This window comes from Nycticebus coucang, chromosome 14 (assembly GCF_027406575.1).
Source record: "Nycticebus coucang isolate mNycCou1 chromosome 14, mNycCou1.pri, whole genome shotgun sequence".
NCBI classification, from domain to species: Eukaryota; Metazoa; Chordata; class Mammalia; order Primates; family Lorisidae; genus Nycticebus; species Nycticebus coucang.
This window is the reverse complement of record NC_069793.1, coordinates 67,437,486-67,462,844: the sequence shown is the minus strand read 5'-3', so window position 1 is coordinate 67,462,844 and position 25,359 is coordinate 67,437,486. Positions and strand designations below refer to the sequence as shown.

The window sequence follows — 25,359 nt, the reverse complement described above, 5'->3', positions numbered from 1 at the left end:
CAGCAAATGACTTTAACTACACTATTAGATGCCTGATACCCTCTTTTGAAGTCTCTGCAATTTCTGTCACCTTCACTTGCTTCTTCCACTTTATCAGCTGTTTCATGCACTTTTACACGGGTGTCTGTACTTTAGTCAATACAGCTTGGAAAACTGCTTCCGGGTCAGGTTCATTATCGTTTGCTACCTCATCATCCATTGCAACAAAACCTTCAAAATCTACTCCTTCAAATTCTGCCATGGGAGATTGGACTGTCTGATGGGCCAACACATCACCCTCTTGAGTTGTGACAAATCCATCTTTCTTGAAACACTTCTGTAACATTTCTGGTGGAACTTTATTCCAAGCAGAACTAATCAGAAGACAGCATCCAGAGCATTAACTGATGCAGTGGATGAAGTTGCTTCCACAGGGCCATAGGCTGGTGTTTCAGTAATGACCCACTGCAGTAACTGGGTTCAGTAGTACATTTTAAAATGCTTTGATGCTGCCTTGGTCAAGAGGTTGCATTTTTGAGATATTAGGAGGCAAACATGTCAGCATCAAGTCTGTGAGATGATTCACTTGCTGGTGGCCAGGACAATTCTCTACTGTCGGTAGAATAGAATGTTTCTTCTTCTTCATTTCTTGGTTGATACCCTCACCCACTCCTCAAATAGGACACCAGTCATCCAGGCACATTTGTTTGATCTCCAAGTGATGAGGTCTTTCAGTTTTAGGTTTTTGATGTGTGTGGCTTTGCCAATTTACCAATCGACAAGGGCTTTAGTTTCTCTCTGGCTGAGCTAGCATAAAACAGAACTGTGAAATGTTCTTTGGAAAGTTTTCACAAGGAGGTTCCTGTCAGGCATTGACTTGAAACAGAGTCGGCACTCATCAGTGTTAAAGATGTTGCCATCTTTGAAGCCTCTGGAGAAGTCCGGGAACTTTTTGATGAACTTTTTCACAACTTCTCTGAAACTTCATTAGATTCATCACACAAGACTTTCTGGGAGATCTTATGTCACAGTTTAAATTTCTTGAGCCAAGCACTTGATGCTTGGAAACCTGCCACCCCGAATTCCTGTGCAATTTTATTTTTTTACAACTTCTTAGATCATCAGCCAGAAATTCAGGTGTTAACTGCTCTCATTTGAACCAGCTTAATATGGCTTCGTTGACTTAATTGAGGGAAGTTTTCCTCCTTTTCTGCTGTAGGTCTCCACTTTCCTTACCCTTCTCTCCAAATACTCATATTATGTTTTGAATGTTGCTAACTGTGGTTTTGCTAATGCCGAAATGTTCCATTGTCTTCCTTTGGCTGCTGCTTTCCAGAAAATGTATATCAACCTTGTCCTTTAATATCAGCTCTTTGAGTTATTTCCTTTGGGCAATCATGTCTCCATTAACTGTAAAAATTTTCAGTAATTGTACAATGTACCTACAATACAGACCAGCCCTTCACATTAAAAAAAATCTTCTGGAACACATGATAAATAATGTCAGGCCTAATCCAACACATGGTAATAATAAAACATGACTTAAACATTCTTAAATTTGAACTTTTTAATTTGGAAATACAGAAGAACTTTTTTTTTTTTTTTTAAAAATATGGAACGCTTCACGAATTTGCGTGTCATCCTTGCGCAGGGGCCATGCTAATCTTCTCTGTATCGTTCCAATTTTAGTATATGTGCTGCCGAAGCGAGCACTAGAAGAACTTCTTTAAGTTGACCACCCAAGGGACTGTACCAAACTGGTCAAGATACAGAGGTAATCAATGTAAAGAACTTCCATTGAGTACATGTGATGCATGTCCAATCTATGAAAATTAGGTCAACTAAGGAGGTGGCAAATGTAGAGAGGTGGTCAACTAGGGAGGTTCTACTGAATTGCAAATTTCAAAATAAAAATGGTACAAATAATATCCATATATCCTTTACCTATATTCATATATTGTTAACATTCCCCCCCCATTTTCTTTATCATTTGCTATTTATGTAGCTATATAGTATATGTTTGCATATGTATATATTAGGTTGGTGCAAAAGTAATTGTGGTTTTGGACCATGAATTTTAAATCATTATAACTTGGCTCACCCATGTCTTTATTAATCAAAACAGGCACCATTACAATCAACACATTGTTGCCAATGGGAAATAAGTTTGTTTATTCTTGTAGCATAAAAATCAGTACTTCAGGATTCAACAAACTCTTGGAAAGCATTTCCTGCATCCTGTTGGTTGTGGAAGCATTTTCCCTGCAAAAAGTTATCAAGATGCTTGAAGAAGTGGTAGTTGGTTGGCAAGAAGTCAAGTGAATATGGTAGATGAGACAAAACTTCAAAGCCAAATTTGTTCAACTTTTGAAGCACTGGTTGTGTGACATGCAGTCAGGCATTGTGGAAAAGAATCAGGCCCTTTCTGTTGACCAATGTCAGCTGCAGGTTTTGCAGTTTTGGGTACATCTCATTGATTTGACAGGCACACTTCTCAGATATAATGGTTTTGCTGGATTCAGAAAACTGTAGTGTATCCGACCAGCAGCAGACCACCAAACAATGAACTGTTCCCTTTGGGGGTACAAGTTTGGCTTTGGGAAATGCTTTGGAGGTTGCTGTCAGTCCAACCACTGAGCTGGTCTTTGCCGGTTGTCAGTTGTCATATGAGATCCACTTTTTGTCACATGTCACAATCTGATTAAGAAATGGTTCTTGGTTGTTGCATGGACTAAGAGAAGACAACACTTGAAAACAACCGCTCTGATTTGCAGTCAGCTCATAAGGTGCCCATTTATCAAGCTTTTTCACCTTTCCAATTTGCTTCTAAGGCCAACCAACCATAGAATGGTTGACCTTGAATTCTTTGGCAACTTCTTTTGTAGTTGTCAAAGGATCAAATTGTCAGAGGATCAGCTTCCATTACTGCTTTCAATTGGCTTTGTGAACTTTTGGTGGTTGGCCGCTATAATCCTCATCTTCAAGGCTCATCTCCTTTGCAAAACTTCTTGAACCACCACTGCACTGTATGTTTCTTTGCAGTTCCTAGGCCCAATGCATTGTTGATGTTGCGAGTTGTCTCCACTGCTTTACAACTCATTTTGTACTCAAATAAGAAAATTGCTTGAATTTTCTTTTTGTCTAACATCATTTCCCTTATCCAAAATAAATACAAAATAAACAGCAAGTAATAAGTCATTAGCAAAAAACATAAAGCAAGAAATGCACATTGAAATGATGTACAGGGTGGCAACTGTGGCTCAGTGGGTGGGGCGCTGGCCCCATATACCAAGGGTGGCGAGTTCAAACCTGGCCCCAGCCAAACTGCAACAAAGAAATAGCTGGGCGTTGCGGTGGACACCTGTAGTCCCAGCCATTTGGGAGGCTGAGGCAAGAGAATCGCCTAAGCCCAGGAGATAAAGGTTGCTGTGAGCTGTGATGCCACAGCACTCTACCAAGAGCAATAAAGTGAGACTCTATCTCTATAAATAAATAAATAAATAAATAAAATTATGTACATTATTTACTGTACTATACTTTTATCATTATTTTAAAATGTAAGGCCAGATATGGTGGATTACATCTGTAATCCTAGCACTTTGGGAGGCCAAGGCAGGAGCATTGCTTAAGGCCAGGAGTTCAAGACCAGTTTGAGCAATACACCAAGACCTCATCTTACAAAAAATTTTAAAAACTAGCCAGATGTGGCACATACTTATAGTCCTAGGTATTTGGGTGGTTGAGGATTGTTTGAGCCTTGGATTTAATGATCATGTCACTGTACTCTAGCCTGGGTGACAGAGTGTTCCTTCTACTTATAAAAAATAAATGTTAAGTGTAAAACAGCTCAGGCAGGTCCTTCAGGGGTTATTCCAGAAGAAAGCATTGTTATCCTAGGAGATGACAGCTACATTTATGTTACTTTGCCTGGAGATCTTTCAGTGGGACAAGATGTGGAGGTGGAAGACAGTGATATTGATAATCCTGACCCTATGTAGGCCTAGGTTAAAATGTGTTTGTGTCTTAGTTTTTAACAAAAAAGTTAAAACATAAAAAAAGAGCAGATTTTAAAAATGGATAAAAGCTTATGGAAAGAAAATATTTTTGTACAGCCATACAATGTGTTGGTGTTTTAAGCTAAATATTATTACAAAAAGGGTCAAAAAGTCTTAAAAAATTAAAAAGTTTATAAAGTAAAAATGTTACAGTGAGCTAAGGTTACTTTATTATTGAAAAATAAAAAAGTATTTTATAAATGTAATGTAACCTAAGTATAGTGTTTACAAAGTCTATAGTAGTGTACAATAATGTCCTACACCTGCAGTCAATCACCACTCACTTAGTGATTTACCCAGAGCAACTTCCAGTCCTACAACCTCTATGGTAACTATCCTGTACCATTTTTAAATCTATCATGCCATATTTTACTGTACCTTTTCTATATTTAGATACACAAATAATCACCATTGTGTTCTAATGATCTATAATATTTAGTATAGTAACATGCTGTACAGGTTTGTAGCCTAGAACAGTAAGCTATACCATATAGCCTAGGTATGTAATATACTATATCAGTGTCCCCAACCTCTTTGGCTCCAGAGACCAGTTTCTTTTTTTTTTTTTGCTGTGTACTTTAGCTTTCTTTCTTTCCTTTTTTTTTATTTATTTTATTTTTTTTATTGTTAAATCATAGCTGTGTACATTAGTGCAATTGCCTGTACCCATTCTAAGATGCACCATAGATGTGGCCCCACCCATTACCCTCCCTCCACCAAAACCTCCCCACTCCCTTCCCCTTCTTTGGCCCTTTCCCCATAGTCTTGTGCTATAGTTGGGTTATAGTCTTCATGTGAAAGCTATAATTTAGCTTCATAGTAGGGCTGAGTATATTGGATACTTTTTCTTCCATTCCTGAGATACTTTGCTAAGAAGAATATGTTCCAGCTCCATCCATGTAAACATGAAAGAGGTAAAGTCTCCATCTTTCTTTAAGGCTGCATAGTATTCCATGGTATACATGTACCACAATTTGCTAGTCCATTCGGGCACTTGGGCTTCTTCCATGACTTAGCAATTATGAATTGGGCTGCAATAAACATTGTGGTACAGATGTCTTTGTTATATTGTGACTTTTGGTCTTTTGGGTATAAACCTAGTAAAGGAATTATGGGATCGAATGGCAGGTCTATTTTTAGGTCTCTAAGTATTCTCCAAACTAGAGACCAGTTTCACGGAAGACAATTTTTCCACAGATGGGATGAGGGAGAAGGCGGGTATTAGATTCTCATAAGGAGCTTGCAACCTAGATCCTTTGCAGGTGCAGTTTATAATAGGGTTCCCCCTGCTCCTATGAGAAACAACTATCACTGCTGATATGACAGCAGATGGAGTTCAGATATCATGATCCTAAAATATTAGGTCCATTATATATGACGTGAGAGATGGGGAGCAGCAGCTGTAAATACAGATGAAGTTTTGCTGGCTTGCCCACCTGCCGCTCACCTTCTGCTATGTGGCATAGTTCCTAATCGACCATGGACCAGTACTGTTCTGCAGCCCGGGTTGGAACCATCTGTGTTTGTATAAGTGAACTCTATGATGTTTACACAACAATGAAATTACCCAATGATAACCCCACTGTTAAGCAATGCATGACTCTATATATAGAGATACAAGAACAATATTCTCTTTTATAACCACAATTAGGGCTGCCAGATTTAGCAAATAAAATTACAGGATGCCCTGGGCAAATTCTGACAGATATAAAAGCATCTGAGTTTTCCGTCATTACGGAAACTACTACAGTATACTCCCACTTCTGGACACATTTAGATATTTTTGGACTTGCTAAGTCTGGATCTTTTTGGTTATCCTTCAATGTCTAAACAATAAGCCTAATCCACTGGGCAAGATTTCTGGTAACAAGTTAATGTCTGTTAAGATCTTGCTGATAAAAGTGAAGGTTAGTTAACTCTTTTTTTTCCATCTCTTGAATGTTCTGTTGATTTGCTAGTGTTTTTCAGAATTAATCGAGTAAGAATTGTCATATAAAGACTACTTATCAAATTTAAACATAAAAATCATCATTAGATCTCGTTAAAATGTAGATTATGATCCAATAGAACTGGGGTAGAGTCTGAAATTTTGTATTTCCCCCAGAGAACGCCCACTTAGCCACGTATGTCACAGTCGATAGGTATTTTAAATATGCAGGTATCCAGGCCCCATCCCAATATACTGATTCAGAATTACTAGGGGCACTGTTCAGGAATATACATTTTAAACAAACTCCTAGGGAGATTAGAGAACCACTGGTCTATAGATTTGAAATACGCTCTACCTTGTTCCCAACTTGTTTATTTTCTGTTTCTCAGAGCCCAGTGCAGGTCTCTCCTTCTGCTTGATGCTTTTATTGACAACCTCAGACTTAAATTCAATAACAATTGTTTTCAGCAAGCATTTGGTATTTATCATGGGTTATCTTTTCTGGCATAAATCCTGTCTCCCCAGACAGATTTTATATCATGAAAGGAACAATTATATACATTCTTCTAGTCTCAGCTTCTGGCATAATGCCTATCATAGAATAATTGTTTAATTAATATTTATCATGGACAATAACGGTAATGATGGTGGAAAATGAACATCTCTCCAGGACACATGGTTGTTTCCCAGGACTTGTGTAATTAAAATAATTTGCTTACACGACAAAAGAAACACTCAACTGCTTAGCAAAAACTGCAACTCCTAACTATCACGTATTTCAGGAATTGGCACCACAATCCTTTTTTGTACCTTTTTGAATTTTATTATAGTAAATGAGACTTTAAAAGAAAGAAATACTTTAGGGTCGGCCGGGAAGGAGGCGTGGGCATGGAGCCGGCGGCAGCCTCAGAGCCCGGAGCCCGCTCCGCAGCTTAGGGCGTCCCGGCGCTCCTTGCAGGGGAGCCCGGCGCTGCGCGGATGGCCCTGCTCCGGCCGCCCGCGCTCACCCTCCTGCTGCTCCTGCCGGCCGCCGGGGTCAGGTGCCAGGAGCAGGCCCAGACCACCGACTGGAGGGTCACGCTGAAGACCATCCGGAACAGAGTCCACAAGATAGACACCTACCTGAACGCCGCCTTGGACCTCCTAGGAGGGGAGGAAGGGCACTGCCAGTCTAAGTGCACTGACGGATCTAAACTTTTCCCACGTTATGGTTACAAACCCTCCCCGCCGAATGGATGTGGCTCTTCAATGTTTGGTGTTCTAAAAAAGAAAGAAAGAAATACTTTAAATTTATTATGTCTTTTATCTGTGAACCTTAAAGCACTCTAAAGCCATGTTAAATTAGTACACAGCCATGATGTAAATATTATTATACCCTCCTTAGAAAAAAGCTGACTAGGAAAAGACTTGTAAGATGCCATTAAAAGAAGGCTAAACCAAGAAACTCAGGAGCAGCTGGGTGGCTGACAGGCAAGAACTCAGCAATTCTCAGACCTCAAGTTATGTGACTAGAAAGGTGAGCATTCCATAGAAGGGAGGTGGCTAAGAAGAAATTGAAGATTATTTCAATTTAAGCGAATCAATTCCGTCTTCCTCTGTACTCCGTGCCATCGCTCTTTGTATCTTGTGCCGCTCATACGCACGTTAAACGTCGACCCACCTTGTCTTAAAGTGTCTATTTTCTGGTCGTCTTGTTCTCTCTACCTTCTAGTTCACTGTAGCAACGGAGCCAAAATAACTGCCAGCTGAGGACACCTAAAACAGGATTGGAACCCTAGTTCCTTCACTCATGAACTCTGCCTCCTAAAAAAGTCGGTGCAGCTCTCAGTTGGTTTCCTCTTTGTGTGTGAAGTGGAAAAGATTACGCCCGCCCACCTCACTGGATGGTTGAACCCACCAAACGCTACTCGTAAACTGTAAGGCACTAAATGAATACCAGTTACTCCCTTACTATGTCATTCCTTGTTTAATTTTTTTTTTTTTTTGTAGAGACAGAGTCTCACTTTATGGCCCTCGGTAGAGTGCCGTGGCCTCACACAGCTCACAGCAACCTCCAACTCCTGGGCTTAAGCGATTCTCCTGCCTCAGCCTCCCGAGTAGCTGGGACTACAGGCGCCCGCCACAACGCCCGGCTATTTTTTGGTTGCAGTTTGGCCGGGGCCGGGTTTGAACCCGCCACCCTCGGTATATGGGGGCGGCGCCTTACTGACTGAGCCACAGGCGCCGCCCTCCTTGTTTAATTTAATCTAACGCCAGGGTCACACAGAGTACCAAAACTAACAAGGGCAGGGCGTGCCCTAGGGAACACCCTCGAGGTAGATCTTTTTTCTTTGAGGAGAGGGAGTGCGCAGGCCTGCTGGGAGTCGTAGTTTTTGCAGCGGTCTCCGCCGATGTCAGATAAAGGTAAGAACTACAATTCCCGTGAGGCTGTGCGTAGGCAGCCCGCGCACCCTTCCCGCAGGCGCGTGCCCTTAGACGAAGCTGGGCGCGCGCGCGCGCCGGGGCCCGCCGAGCGAGCACGGAGGTAGTTTGTTCGTGGTAGTGGTGAAAACAGATCGAGGAAAAGAGATAGATGCAAGGGATGGTAACAAGGAAAATTAGACAAAATAAACATGCGCCATTGCCTCAACACCCTGGCGACTGTAAACTGGCGCTACTGCGGAGACATGTGGAGCGCGCTCCCGAGCTCGCGCTTCGTGCCTCCGGGACTTCAAACAGCAGAGGCGGGAAGGGGTGGGGCCGACGGTCCGGGGGCGGGGCCCAAGGCGAGTAGGGCGGCGGCGGCGGCAGCGGCAGCGGCTGCGGCTGCTGCAGCCAAGACCCAGACATCTGGGACTGTTGTTCGGTGGTGGTGCGACCGCCTCAGTCGGCTTGCTGAGAGACCCGGACCTTGTCTCCTGGGGAGCGGGCGGCCATATCCCTTCTTTCTCCCGGTTCCCTAAAGCTGCGCTCCTGCAGCAAACACCCTGCGGTTGATCTTTGGTGCCCTTCAGTGAGGAGGGGAAATCCGGTGAACGCACCCCAGATTCCTTCAACTCCGTGTTTTCGCCGGTTCCCCGGCCTGCACACCCCAGTCTGCCTACCATGGCTGAAAACGCAGAGGGGGATCTGAATTCCAATCTGCCGCACGCCGCCTACCACACCGGCGACGCTCAGCTAGATACGGCCATCGGGCAGTGGCTCCGCTGGGATAAGGTGGGTACCTGGTCAGCGCGGCGTCCGCCTCGCGCTGCACACCCTCCCACACACAGTCCGCTCTTTCCTGTCCCCACCCAGGGCCCCGCAGGCTTCAGAGGAGATGGCTTGGGCTGTGGGGCGGGGGCCAGCGGTGCTGGGCGTTGCCACCCACCTATGTCTGGGCTGCCTCCTTCCAAACCTCTGAGCCAGGCAGAAAGACATATGCATCGCTTCCTTTTGCTCACAACCTCCCTTTCTCTCCCCTCACCCTTTTGCTTTTAAGTGCGTGTCATCTCTTTTTCTTAAAAAAAAAAAAAAATCATCATCCTAAGTTATACCCCTCACAGAGCTATTCCTTTCCCTTGTTGTCCCTTGACTTCCTTCTCTGCAAACCTGAAAATGGTTTTTGACACTCTTCTTGGACGTTTCTAACCGCTGCCCGCGTTAGTTCTGGTGTTATCTGGTGTTATCACCGTCTGTCGATAGGTAGTCTTTGTTCTTTTATCACTCCTGGTATTCTTTAGCATCACCTTTTGCTCTTGAGAAAGGCAAGGGGCTTCTTACCTCTTTCCCTGTCTGGCACTATTTTCTGAAAATATCCTGGTAAAAGAATCGTGTTTTCTAGGTTCCATATGATTCTCCTGATAACAGAATTGTTTTTGCCTTAACCATTCCCCACCCCCACCCTCCACCCCTACCCCCCGCCAAGTTGTTGTGGTGATTAAATCTCTTGTAGGCCTATGGGATGGATTATGACAGCCAGAATGAAAATGCAGCTATTTTATTGTCAAAGAAGGCCCTGGTGGCTCCAACAGAGGAAGATAATCTGAGCTTTCATGCGCTCTGTCAAGTGCATAAAATACATTTATTGAAAATAGAGAAGGCAGAACATTTTAAATGGAATTAGTGACACTGAATTAAAAAATTTGTATGGTATGTGAAATCATGTATAAATGAATTTCCTACACGGTTAGCTTTATGGAAAAGTTTTATTTTTACTTTGTTCAGTCATTCATTTAGCAAAAAAAATACTGAGCATTAGGTAATGTTCTAGGCCCTGTAAGGCCCAGGAAAGACTAGTGGTGAGGAAAATATTATAGAGTTCCTGCCCTCAACAACCCTTTAGTTTTAGCAGATAAAGACCAACAAATAAGCATTTACAATTAAGTAGTTGGTGTTAATTGATCATATGTGTCTTGGACATTATAAATTTTCCTCTAGTGTCTAAACCGTGCCTCTCAAACTTTAAAGTGCTTAACAGTTTACCTGAGGATCTTGAAATGCAGATTCTGACTCAGGAGGCCTGTGCTGGGGTTTGAGATTGTGCCTCAGAATGTTCTTCCAGGTCATACAAATGCTGCTGTGGACCACACTTAAAGTGGCAAGACTCTTTTTGCAGGCTGGAGTTATTGGCTCACACCTGTAATCCTAGCACTTTGGGAGGCCGAGATGAATGGATTGCTTGAGCTCAGGAGTTGGAGACCAACCAGAGTAAGAACAAGACCCCTTTTCTAAAAATGGCTAAACCCTGTGGCGGGTGCCTATAGTCCCAGCTACTTGGGAGACTGAGGCAAGAGGATCACTTGAACCCAGGAGTTTGAGGTTGCTGAGAGCTATGAAGACAGGGCACTCTCCGATAACAATAACAAATTGAAACTCTGTCTCAAAAAAAAAAGACTGTTTGCCCTCTTCAGGTGCCAGTTTTAACTATACTTTTTCCTTTTTTTTTTAGAGTCTCAAGCTGTCACTCAGGGTAGAGTGCCATGGTATCATTGTTCACAGCAACCTCAAACTCTTGGGCTTAAGCAAGAAAAAAAAAAAAACAACTCTTGCCTCAGCCTCCCACGTAGCTGGGACTACAGGTGCCTGCCACAACACCCAGCTATTTTTTTTGGTGCAGTTGTCATTGTTATAGCTGGCCCCAGCTATGTTCAAACCCGCCAGCCTCGGGTGTATGTGGCCAGAGCCCTACCCACTAAGCTACCGGCGCTGCCCTAACTATACTTTTTCTAGTGAGTCTCCTGACTGACTTCTAAAAGATTGGTTGAAGGCTAGGCATAGTGGCTAACACCTAAAATCCCAACACTCTTGAGCCCAGGAGGTTGAGACCAGACTGAGCAAGTGTGAGACCCCATCTCTACTAAAAATAGAAAAATTCGCTGGGCAGTGTGGCACGCTCCTCTAGTCCCAGCTATTTGGGAAGCTGAGGCAGGAGGATCGCTTAAACCCAGGTTATTGTGAGGTAAGCTGACTCCAAGGCACTGTATCCTGGGGCAACAGAGTGAAACTGTCTCTAAGATTAAAAAAAGAAAAAAAAAGATTGGTTGAATGAATGAATATTTATTAATTCTCTATGCTGTGCCTGTATATTGTTGGGTTATACTGAAATTTTAAACTATAAAATACCATAAAAAGATAATGCTAGAGTAGCTTTGGTGGCAATTGAATAGCTTATAGGCAGTCAGTTCTTATTTCAAAAGTAGGAGTAAAGTGTGGACTGGAATGATCAAGGAAGACATCTTTACAAGATGGGATACATGTAAAAAGAATGAGGAGAAACATCATTGAAAGTGGAAGAGAAGAGTACCCTCTACATATAAGGTATACTGGCTGAAGACCTATGGGATATAGAAAGATATCTACAGAAACAGATAATGGATCATATCTTCAAAGAACATAGAAGGGAAGGTAAAACACAAATATAATTTAGGGAGCAAGTAATAAGTACCCTTTACAGAAGAAAAGATTTAAGTAATTTTTTTATTAAGAAAATAATTTATTCTTTGATTCTCTCTTAATGCATGAGAATACTTTCAAGTGGGAAACAAAGGTATATCTACTGTTGATTGATAACTGTAGGTAAGCTAGGGTATGTTCCATGGCTGTGAAATTTAGAGTGCAGAAATACAAAATAATAGTTCAGACATAGCATCTTACAAGAAGAAACTGAGTTTAACACCTGATTAATACCTATTTAGTTAAAAAGGAACCTACTAAATGCTGCTGACTCTTTATGGCTCTCGTGGGGCATATAAGTTATAAATTGATCTACGGGCAGTTTGCTACTTACCTTGGTCATCAAGATTACTAATTTTAGTCTGGGTGAATTGGTGTAGTTTGAAAAGTCTTTATGAAAAAAATTGTTTTGTGCTGAACTTTCAGAATTAGTTAAAAACTAATGAAGACGAGGACCATGACATGTAGAGATAGAAACTTTAATGCATGTACTAAAAACACTTGTTTCTGCTGTAGCTTAGAGTACATAGAAAATTTGGGGGCCGGCACCATCACTCACACCTGAAATCCCCTCTGAGAGGCTGAGGCAGGTAGATTGCTTAAGCTCAGGAGTTTGAGACCAGCCTGAGCAAGAGCAAGACCCGCTCTCTACTAAAAATAGAAAAATACTACCCAGGTGTTGTGGCAGGCACCTGTAGTTCCAGCTACTCAGGAGGTTGAAGCAAGAGGTTCGCTTGAGCCCAAGAATTTGAGCTTGCTGTGAACTATGAAGCCACAGCACTCCACCCAGGGCAATAGAGTGAGACTTTGTCTCAAAAAAATTTTTTTGGAAAGGTATATAAGGACCAGATCATAGAGGGCCTTAGTTTGTCTTTAGTGGAGTCGAATAAATAAAGGTGAATGGAAATGTTAAAAAAAAAATAATAATGCAACAAGACGGGGTTTATTGAGTTTATGTTTATTGGTACCCCATGTAGTTTCCTTGGAGTGGCTTCTAATTCCTAGGCCTTCAAACTAATTTGTTAGCCTCCATCATCTCAGGATGGACTCAGTCTACTTAAGGTTACTGAAACCGATGTCTGAGTTCAGAATGCTGTTTTTATTAACTTAGGGTACAGATATAATAGCTAAGTGGATGTGTTTCCACTTAGAGAATTTTCTAGATGCACAATAAAAGAAGTCAAAGAATCAGAAGATTTTGTGATCACAAAATCAGATTACAAGGAGTCAGATACATGACATAAACATTTAACAGCATGAGCCTGTAAATAACTGAATGTACCTGTCTCCATGATGGGGCTGTCCTACCAGTAGAATAAAACAAGTCTGTGAATCAAGGCATTTCAAGAGGTTTCTCCTCTAGGCAGTGCACAGATGACTCTACCAGTGCTCCTTCCTTCTGTGTTTTAGTGCTGACTAAGGCTCGCCTCCTTCCTAGTTCTTCCTTTCAGTGCTTTCAAACATACTGTCACATTACAGAGAAGTTCTGGTGCCTAGAAGTCAGAGTCTCTTTAACTTGAGAACTATGTTCTGTTTCTGGTCCACTGTGGCTTTTCTTTTTGAAAGCATTCTTATATCTAAGATATTAAGCACTGGCCAAGTTTGGGTGGGTAGGTAGGGAGTGGGACTGGGACACCGGCAGAGCTGCTTAGCCAGCTATAGCATCAACCACAAAGACGTGGAACTTCTTGTGTATTGACAATGTGGAGGCAGGAACTGGCCATGGCATTTTAAGAAATAGTTAAGTAGAGCAAACTAGTCTGAGAATGAAGGTCTGTGTTGAGAAAGAGTAGATGTAAGGTTAAAGATAATTTAGGTTTATGCAAAGCCTGAAAACAGAAATAAAAAAATTTTAATCCAAGCCAGTGATTTTGAAACGTCTAATAGATGTTTTCCAAGTGAAATATAGCCCAGATTGTCCATCATTGTATGATGGAAAATACGTTGTGTGAAACACTTTTACAAAGGTAGCCTAGTTCAGTTTGATTATGTAGAGATACAAAGTAGTTGTAGACATTATGTAGTTATAGAACCTGGACTAGAGCTTGAATCTGACACCTGGTTTAATTTTTATGGTGCTAGTTTATATCACATTTTGTTTACATTTTTCTAATAATTTAATTTGGCGTTTAAGCAGTCAGGAGTACAGGGTACATATGGCTTTATTAATTTGGGGAAATGTTAGTACTTACACGTGTATTCCTTGAATTTATTTGTACAGCATTTCAACTTTTGTAAAATGGTCTGAAGTCTATTTTGATGTTCACAGCAACAGTGTGGTAGGCAGGTAGTATTTATCACTATTTTTGCAAGTGAAGAAATTTAGGCTTAGAAAAGGAAAGTGACTTGCTCAAGGACACATGGCTTTTAAGTGGTGGAATTGAAACTCACACCTACATGTCTTTTTTATTTTTTAGAGACGGAGTCTCACTTTATCACCTTCAGTAGACTACGGTGGGGTCACAGCTCACAGCAACCTCCAACTCCTGGGCTTAGGAGATTCTCTTGCCTCAGCCTCCCAAGTAGCTGAGTCCCTGGCAGGACTACAGGCACCCACCACAATACCCGGCTATTTTTTTGTTGCTGCTTGGTCGGGGCTGGGTTTGAACCCACCACCCTCAGTTTATGGGGCTGGCACCCCACCCACTGAGCCACAAGCGCCGCCCTCCCGGCTCTTTTTTATAATTAAAATCATTTTTTCTTTCCTAATTTCCTATATTTTCTCCTCGGTTTCCATTATTTTATTTTCAGTCTTTTTTTTATTTTGAAGAAATGCATGCTTATGATTTTTAAAAGATAGTAGAGAAGAGATTACAGTGGAAAGCAATGTTCATAATTGCCTTTTCCTCAGTTTGCTCCTATGGGCCACTTTTAATTAACAGTTTTTAGTCATTTGGGAGGTTACTATGATAAGACTAATATGCTGGTACCAATATTTCTTGATTTATTTTGAAGTATTAGATATTATCTCTAAAATATATGCCTGTACTATGAAAAGTGGGAGCTTACTCACACTATGCTCTACACCTCCTAATTTTTTTTTTTTTTGAGACAGTGGGGTACAGGGACACTGTTATAGCTCACTGCAGTCTAGAACTCCTAAGCTCAAGGCATCCTCCCACCTTAGCCTTCCTAGTAGGTGGGACTACAGGCATGTGCCACCACACCTGGCCCCTCCTGAATTTTGATAGTTATGCAATTAGTTTTAATTCTTTTGAAAGTTTAAATAATGTAGTTAATGCTAACAAAATCTGCAGGATCAAAAGCCAAACTCACAAACACAGAGCTCTCAATTGGCCATTCTACTTAAGGGGAGACTAGCAGAAAATATACTTTATACACAAACCCATACCAGCTTCCCAGAAAAATCTATTATGGACTCTCTAAGGATCAAGCTATATGAACAAAATAAGTTGCGTGAAAAGTGTTAAAGCAGTGTACCCAGAACAAAACAGATAAATCATGGAACATACAAACTTAAAATTTTCTAATTAAATTAGACAATTATTCCATCAAACTAGGAAAGATGCCATAAAAAAAGGAACAGGAAACAAAAATGAGCTCATAGAAATTAAGGGTTAAAAGCATGATTATATCCTAGCCTGCCAAGTGTAAAAGAAAATATAAAAGTTAAAGTTGTGGAAACATAGCAAAAGGAAATATTAGGAAAGTTAACTTGGAGTAATTACCCCATAAGTCCAATGGAAGGAAATCCTGGATGACAGCAGTGTACTGCACCCACAGTGGGCTTCAAGAAATATATTTCAAAAAAGAATTCAACATCTATGCCATAAATAGTAAAAAGCTGGAATTTGCCAGGATATCGTGAATATGGCATGTTCTTTCTATGAACAATAACATCAGAAAAAGTAAAGCAATACCCACAGAAGAAAGGATAAGAATGGGAGGAGGGAAACAAAAGTAATGAAAGACCCAAGGCGGGAGGGCCAAACCTGACTAAGTAAGTATGGTCCAAAGTAAAATGGGGGAATGCTTTTGAACTACTAGTTGATGGAGTTTAAGAAAAAGAAATGTTTGATCTCAACACCTTCGGGCGACACAAGTGTACCTGGAAAGAAATGTAATCTGTTAGACCCTATTACTGATTCTACAGTGAGTAATATTTAGATGGTCTTATCTTAGTACTTACATTATTTTTGACTTTGAGGATCAATTAGAGTACAAAACAGAAGGGTTAATTTTTTCATTGTAGTAAAAAACGCCTAATGTAAAATTACTATCTTGACCATTTTTAAGTGTGCAATTCATTAATGTTTCTAAGTTCATTCACATTGCTGTGCTGCAGATCTCTAGAACTTTTAAATCTGTAGCCGTTAAACAACGCTCCACTTTCTCTTCCTCCCCCTGCCCTCTGACAACTTTCATTCTACTTTCTCATTCTATGAATTTGACAAGTCTGGGTACCTCCTGTAAGTGAAATCATACAGTATTTGTCTTTTTGTGACTGGCTTGTTTCATAGCCAGTCTTTTCACTTTTGTCCTCATAGTTCATATTGTAGATAAGATTTAATTTCAATTATAAAACAAAATATAGACATTATCAACATATTTGGGGTTTGGGTTTATTATTCTTTGTTTCATACTACTTTTTGTCTTTTAGAAACTTATTGGAATTGCATCTATTCCTCAGTACCTACTAACCCCTTGCTGTAGTTTTTTTTTTTTTTTTTTGCATTGTGGGTTTAGTCTTTTTATTCATTTACTGTCATATTAATATGTTCTCAGGAGAGAGAGGAGACAAGTGTTTAAGTCTTTTATCCTGAACTAAAACTAACTGGAAACAGCTAAGATGTAAGTGAATGAATAACAAACTGTGGCATATACATACACATATAAGTACCATGTGCTGACTGTACCATGTGCTGACTGTACCACTGGACCTCCAAATTGTGGTATATTTATACAACGCAATATTAGTGATTAAAAGAAATAAACTGACAATCCACAAAAACAAGTGAGCTGATGAAGCCATTAAAAGACATGGAGAAGCTTTAGTTTATTAAAGAAGCCAGTATGAAAAAGCTACATAACATACAATTCCAATTGTATCTCATTCTGAAAAAGGCAAAACCATAGAGACAGAAAAAGATCAGTGTTTACAAGAGAGTAGTGGTGAAGGGATAAATAGGAGGAGCACAAGGAATTTTGAGGACATTGGAGCTATTTTCTATGATATATAAATGATAGATAAATGTCATCATACAGGGCGGCGCCTGTGGCTCAGTGAGTAGGGTGCCGGCCCCATATGCCGAGGGTGGCAGGTTCAAACCCAGCCCTGGCCAAACTGCAACCAAAAAATAGCTGGGTGTTGTGGCAGGCGCCTGTAGTCCCAGCTGCTTGGGAGGCTGAGGCAAGAGAATCACATAAGCCCAAGAGTTAAAGGTTGCTGTGAGCCGTGTGACGTCATGGCACTGTACCAAGGACCATAAAGTGAGACTCTGTCTCTACAAAAAAAAAAAAAAAAGTCATTATACATTCATCAAAATCCATTGACTTTTATAACACAAGGAGTGAAACCTCATGTAAACTAAGGGCTTTAGTTAGATAATATCTAAATTTTGTGTCAATTGTAGCAATATACCATAATAATACAAGATTTTAATAAGTGAATCTGTTAAAGGAGTATACATGGGAACTTCCTGTACTATTTGTTCAATTTCCTGTAAACCTACAACTGCTCTAAAAAATTATTCATTATTTTAAAATATGTATGTATATATAATTGAAAGGGAAGAGATTTGTATTTTTCATACCTATTTTGAAAATTGTCTCATGTAGACATGATTTGAAACATAGAACACAAAAGTTACCATCTTGACTTTTTTTCCTTGACTATCCTAAATTGTTTATTAGGTATGAATTTTACAAACATTGCTTATTGGTACTGGGAAGCTGGGGAGAGTATTGCACCTTCTCCAAGCTGCATGACAGGAACCACTAATAGTGTGATGGAACTTAGGACCCCTCCCAAGGCCCTGGCTCTTCCCACCTGCAGATGTCACCCCATGCATCTCCCTGCTCTTATGGACTGGCGAACCACTGGGGTGTCAGGATTTCTTCTGATACCTTTATGAGAAGGATCAATGAGGATATCCTAAAAAAATTTGTACATAGAATCTTCACCAACCCAGCAAGAATTTAGGACTGTTCCTTAGCAAAAGACTGAAGGTCTCTGGCGAATTTTAGCTTGTTCACACCATGATGGACAGGTTTGCCATAGGTTGCACTCTTAGGAACTGGGTGTTTGTGCCATCACAGTGCATAGGAATCCTGTCTATGAACATGACTCTGCTTGGTCTTGTAGCCCAGTCTGCACATTTTATCTGACTGAGTGGGACAGGAAGCCCTGTGGAGCACAGAGAACTGGCTGTGCTGCCAGCAGCAGACTCTCAGAAGAAAGTAACTTACATCAGATTGCTTCTTCCTTCATAGCTTCTGGAAGTTCTTACCCAATGGCTGCTGCCTGATGGATTTTTTTTTTTTTTTTTTTTTTTTAGATAGAGTCTCAGCCTGTTACCCCAGGCTAGAGTGCTATGGCATTAGCCTCGCTCACAGCAACCCTCTGACTCCTGGGTTTGTTATCCTCCTGCCTCAGCCTCCCAAATAGCTGGGACTGGAGGAGTCTCTTTGCTGCTAAGGCTGGTCCCCAGCTCCTGAGTTCAAGGGATCATTCTACCTGGACCTCCCAGAGTGCTAGGATTACAGGTTTGAGCCCCAATGCCTAGCCCCATCTTGACCATTTTTAAGTGTATAACTTCTTAGTGCTTAGTTCTTTTATTCATTTACAATATTTAATATAGGTAGACTGGCTACTTCTGCTTGTTATTTGGAGGCCTTCTTTGCCCTATTTTTTGCTTAATAAAGGATTTTTATTTAATTCCTCCAGTCTTCCACGGGGCCATTATAAAGCCCATCTGAATCTATCTTTGATCTAGAATTATTTTCCCTATCTCTTCCTCTCCTCTTATTTAAAAAGTCAGAGAGAATATGGAGAATCTAATAAAAAGAGATTAAGAAATTTATCATTATTTGGTTCTTTGATATTTTATTTGCGAGATACATTGAATAGCAAAAGGATATAAATATTATATTTCATTAGCTCAGATTTTAATGATAATCTAAATTAGATTTTATTCATTTGTCCTTTCAGAGAGACAGCATGATTGTCTTATTTCATTGTTTTTACCTAAGTCATATGCCTGTCTGGTTCTTTAGAAATAGTTCTTCCCTCAAATAAAAGGTTGATTAGTAATTTAGTGCAGATTTTACTAAAGAAATATTTTTTTCATTAGTTATTCTCTGCATCACTGCTAATTAGTGCTGAGACTGCTGCCCTCTGGTGTTGGGTTAATGGAGAAAATAATGCTGTTGGAGAAAAACAGAGTAGGTTATTGTTGCTGACCCTGTGGGGAGGGTCTTTCACACCAAATAATTTAATGAGCAGTGTCTCTTATTAAACAAAATTGTGGAAATGGTCATATTTGATGTCAAAAGAATATGAATAATATAATATTGTAAATGAAAAATATTATATTTCTCAGATTCAAAGGCATTTTAGCTTTCAGTTAATCAGAGCCTACCTTGTTAGAAAAACTCTTTAGGGTTAAGTAGTGGGTTTTATTTTGTGCTACATCTTTAACATTCATGTCATTTTCTCTCTGAAATAATGAAATAAGTATTTCATTATTTATCCTAGTGAAAATTAGAAAAAAATCTAAATGCCCACCAATAGAAGAATGGTTAAATAAACTGGAACACTGTGCAGTAAAAGAGTAGCAGAAATACATGTGTGTTAAAAGGACCTCCAAGATATGTGTATATGTAGATACAGATAGATAGCTATGTAGATCGATGTATTTTTTAATTATTTTTTGTAGTAAGAACATTTAACATGAAATCCACCCTCTTAACAAATTTTCAAGCATGCAATGTTGTACAGCAAATCTCTAGAATTTATCTTTTTTAGCTGCAACTTTCTGCCCATTATAGCAACTCTCCATTTTTCCCTACCTCTCCCCAGACCCTGGCAACAACCATTTGTTGATTTTATGAAATTTGACTATTTTAGATACCTCATATAGGTAAAATCGTGTAGTATTTGTCCATCAGTGTAAGGTACAAGTGAAATAAGCAAGTTATAGAGTATCATGTTCAATTTGATGCCATATATATAAAAGAAAAGGCGTTAAAGCAAAACTACATTTTATGGGTAGTATCATAAACATTTTATAAGCAGTATAGATGTGTACATAAGGGTCTAGGAGAATAAGTTACAAAAGTAGATTGTGCCCCTACATCTTTGACTCCTCGGAGGAGACTGGAAATGAGGATAATTGTCAAAGATGTCTGTACCTTTATCTGTATTACTGTTATTTTTTAAAATAAGATAAACATGTAAATGGATTTCATAACAATAAAGATGAAATTTAAAATACAAAGGAGTAAGCTGCCAGTTGTCTGGCATTGGCTTTTAAGGACAGTCGGAGTTCAAAGCCAGGAAGACTTTGTGAGAAGTAGAATTTGAGCTGGACCTTGAAGGATAAGTGGAGTAGTAACAGATAATGAATATAGGGACAGAAAATTTTAAAGTAGGGGATTAAATGGAAAATGACAATAATCAAGGAAATGAATCTTAGCAGGAGGCATACAGGAATAATGAAGACATTTCTTTCTTAACTCAAGTATAGCACATGTATTGTGCTAGTATGGGGGTAAGAAAAGATGAAGGAAAACTAGTGTTCATTGAGGGAACACATGCTACTAGATGCTTTCTTGTAGGAAGTCTCATAATCCTCCCAAGGATTGTTTGAGGTAGTTATTTTTATTTTTTTAACCTATGTACAAATTCAGGCTTAAAGAAATAGAGTATTTGAATCCAAAAAGATTTGGAACTCCTCTGCCTTTTGGGATTTGATCCTGTCCTTTCTAACTTTTACATTTGATGGAATTGGAATTGGACTCTATTGCTTATTCTTAGCTGATTAATTTGCCTGCCATATGTAGTTAGGCTGAGATGGGTTAGAGTTGTGGAGGGCAGCCGGGTAGAAATGTGGCTGATAGAAATGTGGCTATCCACATTTTACATAAGCCGGGCATGGTAGCATATACCTGTAATCCTCACTACTCAAGGAGGCCAGGGTGGGAAGATCACTCAGTCCAGGAGCTCAAAGGTACAGTGAGCTAATGATTATGTCACTGCACTCCAACCTGGGGGACAGAGCAAGACCCTATCTCTTAAAAAAAGTTTTACATAAAGATGTTTATAGAGCTTTTTAAGAACATTAAAGAAGCAATGAGACATTAACAAGTTGATTTTTCTCTTTTTTTTTTTTTGTAGAGACAGAGTCTCACTTTATGGCCCTCTGTAGAGTGCCGTGGCCTCACACAGCTCACAGCAACCTCCAACTCCTGGGCTTAAGCGATTCTCTTGCCTCAGCCTCCCAAGCAGCTGGGACTACAGGCGCCCGCCACAACGTCCGGCTATTTTTTGGTTGCAGTTTGGCCGGGGCCGGGTTTGAACCCGCCACCCTTGGTATATGGGGCCAGCGCCTTACCGACTGAGCCACAGGCGCCGCCCAATTTTTCTCTTTTTTAAAAGACAGAGAATGATAAACAACTCCCATTTTATTAAAGCATATCATTTTGCTAAATTTGAATTAGATCTTTTTAAAGAAAGAAACAAATTACAGATAAAATTTAAATTCCCATGTTCACTTCCCTGATCTCATTTTTCTCCCTTTATTCTTTGCCCAAAGTAAGCAAGGAGTATCTAGGAATGCTAGGATTTGGTCTAAATTTCTTGTTCAGTTAAAAAAATCACTTTGTTTCTCACTTAAATAAAGATAACCCTGCAATTTAATAGCTCTTTTTTAAAAAAAAAAAATCACTTAAAACGATTTCAATGTTAGAAAACACTAAAATCAAAATATTTGTTAGATTTCTTACATAGTTAATATATAACTTTTGAAAATGTGGATGCTATGAACTTATCCCTAAATAGTACAAGATTTTTAAAAATTATAGTTCCTTAACAAAATGCAAGCCCACAATAAAAAACAGCAAATACAGCCTACGATGTTTTCTTAAGTAGCAAAGTAAAAGTAGAAAACTTACTATCACAAAGATAGTAAGTTCTGTTTGTGGTTTCTATAAAATTAGATTCATATTTAAATAAATGACTTATTTAACAAACTTTTACATAACGATAAGGAAAAAACTTAAGAGTTGATATTATATAATACTACAACTCAAACAAACATGAATTTATTGTTGTAATTTGCATGTTTAAAAAACTTCTTCATAGAGCCAATGAGAATTTAGGCATCTTTCAAGTACTAGATTTTTAATATTAAATTATATTTTCCAGCTTGGTGCCTATAGCACAGTGGTTGTGGTACCAGTCACATATACCCAAGCTGGCAGGTTCTAACCCACCCTGAGCCAGCTAAACAACAATGACATACAACCAAAAAATAGCTGGGCGTTGTGGTGGGTGCCTGTAGTCCCAGCTACTTGGGAGGCTGAGGCAAGAGAATCACTTAAGCCCAAGAGTTTGAGGTTGCTGTGAGCTGTGATGCCACGGCACTCTACCCAGGACAACATACTGAGATTCTATCTCAAAAAATAAATAAATAAATAAATAAATAATTATATTTTCCAAATGTTTTTATAAAGAAAATAAAGTGCTTTTGTTTTAACATTAAATATTGTTTGCTACCAATTCATACATTATAAGGCAAAACACTTCAGAGTTATTCATGTTTATTCTACTCCAACATCAGTGTTGTAGATTTTTGGTATACTTTTTTTATAAGTCAAGCTTATTGAGGTATAATTTACATTTATATAATTGACAGTAAATTTCACCCTTTTATGTATTCAACTTAATAAATGTTGAGAAATATATACAGTTGCACAATTAACAGCACAATCAAGATGCAGACTATTTCTATCACTGTAAAAAGTTCCCTACGGTCCCTACCTCTAGCTTCTGGTAAACACTGATCTAATTTATGCCCTATAGTAGTTGTTTTTAATTGAGATATGATTCTCATAACATAAAATTATAAAATTCACCATTTCAAAGTATACAGTTCACTGGATTTCAGTATGTTCAAATAATTATACAGTCATCACCATTATCTAATTCCAGAACATTTTAACCCCAAAATGAAATATATACCCATTAGTAGTTACTCCCTATTCCTTCCTCTCCCTTGCTCCTCACAACCACTAATCTGCTACACTATCTCTATAAATTTGCCTGTTCTGGACATTTTATATAAATGGAATGATATAATTTGTGGCCTTTTGAATATGGCTTCTTTCACTTAGCATATTTTCATAGTTCACCCATGTTGTTAACATGAATCATCATTCCTTTAATTACATTTTATTGCCTAATAATATTCTATTGTCTAGATATACTACATGTTGTTCATTCATTGGTTGATAAACATTTGAATTGTTTCCATGTTTTGGCTGCTTTGAACATTTTTATATACTAGCTTTTGTATAGACACGTGTTTCAATTCTCTTGGGACTATATCTCGACTATATTATATGATCCAGTTGAACTGCTGGATCATATAATTATGTTTAACTTTTTGAAGAATGTCAAATTGTTTTCTAAATCAGCTACATATTTAACGCTGATGAGTATGGACTTTTTCAAGGCAGTGCCTGACAGGAGCCTCACCATGCACGGTGGAAAACTTTCTGGAGATCATTTCACAGTTCTGCTTTGAGCTGGCTCAGCCAAAGAGAAACTAAAGCCCTTGGTGACTGACGAAACTGCAAAGTGACACACATTCAAGAACCTGAAACCCAAAGACCTCCTCATCGCTTGGAGATCAAACAAATGTACCTGGATGACTGGTGTCCTATTTGAGGAGTGGGTAAGGAGTATCAATCAAGAAATGAAGAAGAAGCAGTCTGTTCTACTGACAGTAGATAACTGTCCTGGCCACCTGCAAGTGAATCATCTCACAGACTTGATGCTGAAAATTTTGTGTCCAAACACAACCTCAAAATTTCAATGTCTTGAGCAAGGCATCATTAAACATTTAAAATGCACTACAGAGTCTAGCTACTGCAGTGGGTCATTACTAAAACACAAACCTGTGGTCCTGTGGAGACAACTTCATCCACTGAATCAGTTAATGCTCTGGATGCTGTCTTCTGATCAGTTCTGCTTGGAATAAAGTTCCACCAGAAATGATACAGAAGTGTTCCAAGAAGGATGGATTTGTCACAACCTAAGAGCATCAGTCTATCTCCCATGGTAGAATTTGAAGGAGTAGATTTGGAAGGGTTTTTTTGCAATGGATGATGAAGCAGCAACTTGTAATGAACCTGTTCCAGAAGCAGTTTTCCAAGCTGTATTGACCAAAGTACAAGCAAGCATAAAAGTGAATGAAGCAGCTGATGAAATGGAAGAAGCAAGTGAGAATGACATAAAAATTGCAGACACTTCCACAAAAGAGGATGTCAGGCATCTGATAATGCAGTTGAAGTCAACTCTGTGCTTTGTTTCTTCAGGCCATAAGGCCTGCAGAATTTTCATTAGTGTTTTAGCCGCTACTAGTGGCCCTTAATACTCCCTGCCCTTAAATGAAAAACCATAAAAACAGGAACTTCATTCTGTGTTGTTCCCATCTCTCAAGTATTAATCCCCTTCTAGAATCAAGCCTTCTTTTTGTTCACTATTACTTTCAGATCTTTGTGGGTTTTGATTTTTTTTTTTTATTTTGTCTAGAGTTTCTAGTTATCTGTGAGAGGGTAAAATATAATTGGAGTTCACTTGGCTGTGCAGAAAGCAAATGGTATGTTTTTTTTTATGCATTTAAAATCTTTTCTGTTTGGGCAGTGCCTGTAGCTCAGTGAGTAGGGCGCAAGCCCCAAATACCAAGGGTGGTGGGTTCAAACACGGCCCCCTGCCAAACTGCAACAAAAAATAGCTGAGCGTTGTGGCGGGCGCCTGTAGTCCCAACTACTTGGGAGGCTGAGGCAAGAAAATTGCCTAAGCCCAAGAGCTGGAGTTTGGCTGTGAGCTGTGACGCCATGGCACTCTACCAAGGGCGACAAAGTGAGACTCTGTATCTAAAAAGAAAAATAAAATAAAAAATAAAATCTATTTGTTTAGACAGAGCTCTATTGTACTGGGTAGAATGCTGTGGCATCATAGCTCATAGCAACTTCAAACTCTTGGGCTTAAGTGATTCTCTTGCCTCAGCCTCCCAAGTAGCTGGGACTACAGACACCCACCACAATGTCCAGCTATTTTTTTGTTGCAGTTGTCATTGTTGTTTTAGCTGGCCTGGGCCAGGTTTGAACCTGTGAGCCTAGGTGTATGTGGCCAGCACCCTACCCACTGAACTATGGGCACCTCCCAGCTGCCATTCTTTTGAAGATCATTTTTTCCTTTTATAATTTTCTTTGTCTTGCCTTTCCAAAGAGTTA

The 25,359-nt window shown here is 39.5% G+C and overlaps 1 protein-coding gene, 1 non-coding gene and 1 pseudogene across 2 annotated transcripts in view; 1 reads left to right on the top strand and 2 right to left on the bottom strand.

Moving 5' to 3' along the window:
* Positions 1-1,585: 1,585 nt before the first annotated feature.
* LOC128566078 (U6 spliceosomal RNA) lies at positions 1,586-1,692 on the bottom strand. The gene has a single exon (XR_008374375.1). It is a non-coding gene; the product is annotated as a U6 spliceosomal RNA (small nuclear RNA).
* Positions 1,693-8,760: 7,068 nt separating this feature from the next.
* The window catches only part of PGM2L1 (phosphoglucomutase 2 like 1), a 69,603-nt gene continuing 53,004 nt past the window's right edge, over positions 8,761-25,359 (top strand). Inside the window, exon 1 of the mRNA XM_053561287.1 lies at positions 8,761-9,159. Within this exon, the coding sequence (XP_053417262.1) occupies positions 9,049-9,159 (111 nt within the window). The 5' untranslated portion in view covers positions 8,761-9,048. The remainder of the gene's footprint in view (positions 9,160-25,359) is intronic.
* LOC128565259 (60S ribosomal protein L15-like) lies at positions 17,748-24,180 on the bottom strand (annotated as a pseudogene).